At 45.1% G+C, this 6579-nt stretch overlaps 2 protein-coding genes across 2 annotated transcripts; one reads left to right on the top strand and one right to left on the bottom strand.

The window, feature by feature from the left end:
• Positions 1 to 133: 133 nt before the first annotated feature.
• PHALS_11786 (uncharacterized protein) lies at positions 134 to 553 on the bottom strand (the record flags this gene model as incomplete). Its single annotated transcript, XM_024727208.1, has 1 exon — positions 134 to 553. The coding sequence occupies one exon, from the start codon at positions 551 to 553 to the stop codon at positions 134 to 136; it is 420 nt and encodes a 139-aa protein (XP_024577808.1).
• Positions 554 to 4302: 3749 nt separating this feature from the next.
• On the top strand, positions 4303 to 6002 carry PHALS_11785 (iron zinc purple acid phosphatase-like; the record flags this gene model as incomplete). Its single annotated transcript, XM_024727207.1, has 2 exons — positions 4303 to 4367; positions 4439 to 6002. The coding sequence occupies 2 exons, from the start codon at positions 4303 to 4305 to the stop codon at positions 6000 to 6002; spliced, it is 1629 nt and encodes a 542-aa protein (XP_024577807.1).
• Positions 6003 to 6579: the final 577 nt, after the last annotated feature.

Raw genomic sequence — 6579 nt, 5'->3', positions numbered from 1 at the left:
TTGAGCACGCAGACGAGTGCGATAAGCTTTCAACGGAAATTCTTTTGGAACCAAAAACTAGCTCGAAAGGCGTTCCGTTCGGCAAGCTCATCCTCCGTAATGATCAGGGGGCGATGATATGGAGGCGTAACAATCAAGTTACCACATCCTTCGCTTCCACAGCGGGATCCGCTGGGCGGAAGCCGAATTCCACACGAGGGTCAATGACCGACCGTGGATGGGCGCGCATCAGAGCCGCCTTACGGGCAGCTTCCGGCTGCCGCTTCTGTGCCTTATCGAGATCATTGGTGATTACACCACGTTTCTCAGGTGACGAGAATTCACGAAACAGACATGGAATCCGCAAGGCGCTATCAGGGCTCGTCTCACGTCGCTGGTGCGGCTCGCCTTCCTCGTCATTCCATCCGGGAAAAGGAGTGTCAGACTCGTAGTCAACCACTTCCACATCCCCAACGAGGTCACTCGTCACTGAAATCGTGCGCGGAGCGCGACGCTCGTGCTCGTCAAGCTTAGGATTTACATCCCTCGATGCCGCGGAGACACGGTCCGACATGGCACCATGTGCGGGAGATTAAGCTGGGCTCTGCCCGTGAACGCTGACGGAACCAGCGAGACTTGGAGACTTCGGTCTCATTGACAAAGGGCTCATTGAGCACGGCAGTCGTTTCGTTCCAGCGCATTTCTAACGGACAAACAGGCCTCGTTGAGGAAATAATCGATTGGAACTGTAAATGTTCTCAATCTTTATGGGGTAGAGTGTAACGGGGCTACACATACTCTGGTAACATGGGTGTGTTACACCAAATGGGCGTGGTGTGACCACACCCACACAAAAATACGGAACGGGGCTACACATACTCTGCTAACAGGGGTGAGTCACACCAGATGGGCGAGGTGTGACCACACCCACACAAGAATATGGTACGGGGCTGGATAGCCAGTAGTTATACATGTATTTAGATTTTACCAAACATATTTAAAAAATCTATGCATTTAAAACTAGGCGGCTTTGCCGCAGATAAAAATAAATGAAGTCAGTTTTGAATCTAAACCCAAGGCTAATTGTTCGCTAAACTCGTGCTTGTTCTGGATATAGAACGAGAGGTCGGTGACTTAATTTTCGCTTCCTCAAGCGCAAAGCCACGGCAGTTCCGCTGCACCGTCTGTGAAGATCAAAACCGTGATTGCCTCTTAGACGGCGATGAGTTATCGTAACCCCTGGACATAATCCCTCAAGTTTAATCTTGGCATCCCTCGACGTAAAAACAGAATGTTCGAATAAACACGACACGTCAAGCTGCTCGCAATATCTTCACATTAAATTGTCCACCGTATGAAGCGCCTTTACTGCGCGATTTCGCGCGCGAGCTTATTCATTGGAGATCCCAAGCACGATGCGCCTTCGCTCCGTTTGAACGCTCTATCGATGGCTATCTCAAATATTCTTACTCAGCGGAAGATATTTTCTTCTTGTTCAGCATCAGCGACCTCATAGTGAGCCTGTCTGTTCTTCCACCAGCGACCAATTGGGGCACTGGACGTATTGCACCTGCACGTTCCTAAAAATGGTGAGCGCCTTGATCATGCTTCCAGCCCTTTGTTTGTCAGTTTCTAGTCTTCATTCCCTCGAGACCCATGGTCAGCGTTTTACTTTGTTCGCTTTGTCCTGGAAACAGGTACCCGAACATATCATGTCCCATTTTCGCAGAGGAAACATTCTTTTCACTATTCGGTATTGGTATAGAATACAAATGCTACCAAGTGCAACGAGGTTGCTGTGCACTATGCACAGAAAAAGCATGGACCCTCCGGTCCATGTTAACAAGCTAAATGCGCTTAAGAGCAAAATTGAGAACCTTAAAGGGTATGAACTATGAATTTATTCTGGTTTATCGAATACATCCCCTATGCGTTATACTTTTTTCATAATAATATTGCTTTTTAAACGACTTGCAGCCCACGTATACCTCGACTCTTTATAAATATCGATATATTCATAATCACACCTTGAGTAATACATTTTGTACAAATGTACCGTATATTGTGTGAACCAATTGCACCAAATATGTAAGGGCCACGAACACAGGATTACAGTACTTGCTCCGTTGCACCCGAAGGCTTCGATTGTTGACTGCTATAACTGCTGCAATCGGAGCTTAACTTATTTAAGCTTCGAAACCAATAGACTCGGGCATTTGCACTTGTTGCACAGACTGTCGATGGAGAAATGACACATTTGAGCGATTTTCTAGACCTACACAACTAAACCTATCTTTGATTTCAGTAAATGAACAGCCCGAAAAAACGGTATATGTACCTTGCCAATGAGATAAAAGCGCATTGCGGAGACTCGTGCGTGCCTCAACGTTGGATTCTTTGCTAATGCGCTTCTTTAGATCCGATTCGCTGGAGAGAATCATACATTGCCGAGTAAATTTACCACTCAGTTTCTGCAATCGAATGCTGAATAGTAAGTCGGCACGGGTTGTGCATATCTCATGTGATGGCTTAAAGAGAATCACATGAGTACAAATTTGTGTGCTATTTGATACAAGTTTCTCGGTCAACTGAAGAATTCATGCTTTAGATGTGCATGGACTATTTCGATATGTCAATAACTCCTGAGATAAGATTTTCTAAAGCTGTTTCAGACATTAATTCTAATTGTTTTCGTTGTAAGATCAACACTGTCACACATTTCCCTCACCCCAACAACGGCGAAATCTGAAGAGAACTGAAGAGGTCGCCGTGGGGACTAAAATTGACAAACAGCACCAGGTAACTATTCGCTCTGATTTCATCCACAATGCGCAAATTTTACTCGGTTGTAAATTTATTACAACGAAGAAGTCAAGGGCCGTTTTCTTGTGTTGAGATGCACAAGAAAAATGGACTCCCTCTGCTCCATGGATTCGACTGCACAGCCTTATACATTTACACCATTGCTCTTGGGCTTATTGGACTATCAGCCAGGGTGTTTGTCCTGATCGCGTATTTCTGTGCTTCAGTCTTTCTTTAGTATTATATTGAGGAGATTCTTGCAAAGCATTGTCAAGCCATCTTGCTGGGATCAAACTTACGAATATGCGAAATGCATGTAAAGGCAAGTCGGGGGCAATAATGTGAATTGATGAGCAATGGGCCAGAATCATATTGCAGAGGTTATCCAGTGACCCATAAGAGCATCTATTTATCTGTAGCTTGCCATCTTTGAACATACTTAAATATTTAGAGGGAAAACTGCGTAACGCATGATCAAAACAGTTTCATCACAGATTGAACACGTTTATCGCGATGAACTAGGCGCAATTTACGAGATTCAGCACCAGCAAAAATACATGAAGATATGAGCCTTTGCTCAGCCGTCTCCAAATAAAGTCTTTCCTGTAGTTTGCTTGGCACATGGTAATTGGGCAGGTAAAAATTTGCAAAAGTTAGACAGAGGTACCAGTGACAATTCCGACTGATTATCTTATCTGCTTTTAATATTTGGGATTGTGAACGGGCCCCCCTGGCGCATCATCCACTAGAATCTGCTGGGTGTAGTGCGCTTCAATTGAGCGACGTTCATTCACAGGGCACAGTTTCCAATGCCGATCGCTACCCAGAGTTGTAAGGGTCAGCTTCTGGATCTTCTTGATCATATTATCTTAGCAATTACGGTTCTCAGAGAGCGTCAAAGAACATGAAAACCTATCTCAGCAGGTGCCAAACATGCTTGAAGAATTCCCTGACGAAGGGTAGGCGGAAAATCGATAGCCCAACACGCTGGGATCCTGCTGGCCTTAAATAAATGGATCCCACCGATCGCGAAACAGAAAAAGAGAAAGGTCACTTGCAATACGTGCAAGTTCGTTGTGATTGTAGAAAGAAAAAGACCAGCGATTTTGCTGGACAAGTAACAGAATGAAGATGTCGTTTGATTTAAATTTTAAATTTATAGCCAATAATTTTGCTGAACAGGCAAAGATTCGGTATATACTAGATTTAAGCTCTTTCGAATCTAAGAGTAAGGTTAGACGTGTTGCATTAAAAACGGAATGGCACCGAAACCATTAGGCCTCCAGTTGCTCCTCTTGGCTGTGGTACTTACCAGTGTGTCTACGATTGATGGCTCATTACCTCCACGGGATTCAGTGACTGCGCGAGAGCAAGATCCTCTACATGCTGACAATTTTAGAAAGCGGGAAGTGGAAAACTGTGTACCGTACGATATCCGCTCATCTATCGTAGGTACGCGTGCTGTCGTGGAATGGGCCACTAGACGAACCTATATTCGCGCGGTGAAGCTTCAAAAGGAACATGATCGAAGTCCCGCACTCGCTAACCCTTGGCGCTCGTGTTCCGATGTGGCTGCCGGAGTTGAGGTGCGCTATCGTCGACTGGGTGACAATGACACCATCCTTTCCTCTGACAGTAGCATTATGCCCTTTACTAGCAAGAAAGCGATGACATACACAGCGGAAGAAGCCACATTTACGACACATACGGCTTTTATTGACCTTTCAAAGGAGAACAAGGATGCTGGCTTTGAATTTATAGTCGGTTCTGTTTACCACGGGTGGTCGGCAACACATCGTTTGGGAATAAGTACCCCATTTCGAGGTGATGCGTCAGAACGATGTCGACCAAAGCACGTGCATACAGCTTATGGTCATACAGCGGGAAGTTTGGCAGTGCAGTGGATGACAAAGGAATTTTGCGGAGAGGGAACGGCTCAGATACAAATGATAGAAGGCTATCATGCCCGTATTGAAACTGAAGGGCCGAATATGACACCAGTGGTGGCTTGGGCAAACTCGACGTTGTTCGAGGATGATGGTGAAAAACAGTCCAAGCGATGGCTGCATGTGGTGAGGCTAAATGGTTTGAAAGTAGACACGCGATATACTTACGTCGTGGGCAATGCTCACTACGCGTCATGGTCCATTCCATATGTCACTAAGACCGGTCCAGCGCCCTTTGTTCTTGGAGAAAATCCGAAAGTGATTCGATTTCTGATTACAGGAGACATAGGCTACCAGAATGCGGCTGCCTTGCCAATGATGCAGGCTGAGGTTGCAGAAGGAGTCGTAGATGGCGTAGTGTCTGTCGGTGACTATGCATATGATTTAAACATGATGAACGGTCACGTCGGAGATATCTTTATGCAAGAACTTGAACCAATTGCAGCCAGTGTGCCTTTTATGGTGTGTCCAGGAAACCACGAAATGCACAATATGTTCAGCCACTATTCGCATCGCTTTAGACTCATGCCAAATAATGAGAACGAAGGATTGCAGACTGTGCATGTTGGTGGACGCTCAAAAAATGCAAAGCTTGAAGAAGTTCCAAACAATTGGTTTTACTCTTTTGACGTTGGACTTGTACACTTTGCAATTATCTCGACTGAAATTTATTTCAAGAAAACATTTGATGTGGACGGAAACTTGAAGGTTCGGCAAGAAGCGTGGCTGGAATCAGATCTAGCGAAAGCCAATAAAAATCGTAAGCAGACACCTTGGCTTGTGGTGATTGGACATCGCCCGATGTATTGTACTTCGGACGACACTAATTGCGGTGTTAAAGCTGCTTTTTTGCGAGACAAATTTGAAGACAAATTTTTCGTGCATGGAGTCGATTTGTATTTATGTGGTCACCAACACAACTACGAGCGAGCATTCGATGTATATAAGTCGCAGACTTGGAAACGAACTCGTAACATGCGTGCTACCACGCACATTTTGACTGGTGCGTCAGGGCAATACTTGACGTCGATCATGCGAAAGTCTTTCGAGAAACCTTCCGCGATTTGGGATGCTTTCCGTAACTCTATTTTTGGATACTCTCGAATGGAAATTGTAAACGCCACGCATCTGCACTGGCAGCAGATAGAAGCTGATCTGGAGAATCCGGCAGCTCGAGGAAAATTCGGACAAGTCGTCGACGATGTGTGGTTAGTGCAAGAGAAACATGGTGCTTTCGCATCTGTTGAAGCAGCAGCAGAGACAACGTTGAGATAGAAAATACTTACATGTAGACTTGATCCACATAACTTAGATTTTTTTTGAAGAGCTTTTTGGACAAGTCGATGTAATCACACAATGGTGTGGTTACACCGTAACAAGAACCGAGTAGTTATGCATATTAATATTAATCAGGTTTTACTATTTAGTAAGGAAAAAAAACTGTATTGAATACAGTTTTCAATTTCAAACAGAAGACTTTTTTGCCTTGGTTAGTAGCGGTTCGCGATCCGCTACACTCGTACTGGTTCTGGTAAGGAACGTAAGGTCGCTGACCTTAGTAAGCTTCCACTAAGCTAAGAGCTACGGCAACCCCGCTGCACTTGGTAGCACTCGTAGTCATCTACGCCTACTGATCCTCTGTGAGGATGAACAAATTTTCCTATTTGCCCCAGGGCATGCAGGTCGAGATTAATTTGCTGTTGCTGAGGGCGTGCAGCACTTTGCTTCGCAAGGACATGAGACAAAAAGCGCGCGCTAAAGGCGTTTTCAAACTATAAAAAATGCTCCGTTAGAGCACCTAAAGCAGAAGATGTAACGGGGTTACACATACCCTGGTAACAGGGGTGTGCGT

Source organism: Plasmopara halstedii (genome assembly GCF_900000015.1).
Source record: "Plasmopara halstedii genome assembly, contig: Scaffold_555, whole genome shotgun sequence".
Classification (NCBI taxonomy): domain Eukaryota; phylum Oomycota; class Peronosporomycetes; order Peronosporales; family Peronosporaceae; genus Plasmopara; species Plasmopara halstedii.
This window is presented reverse-complemented; position numbering and strand designations above follow the sequence as displayed.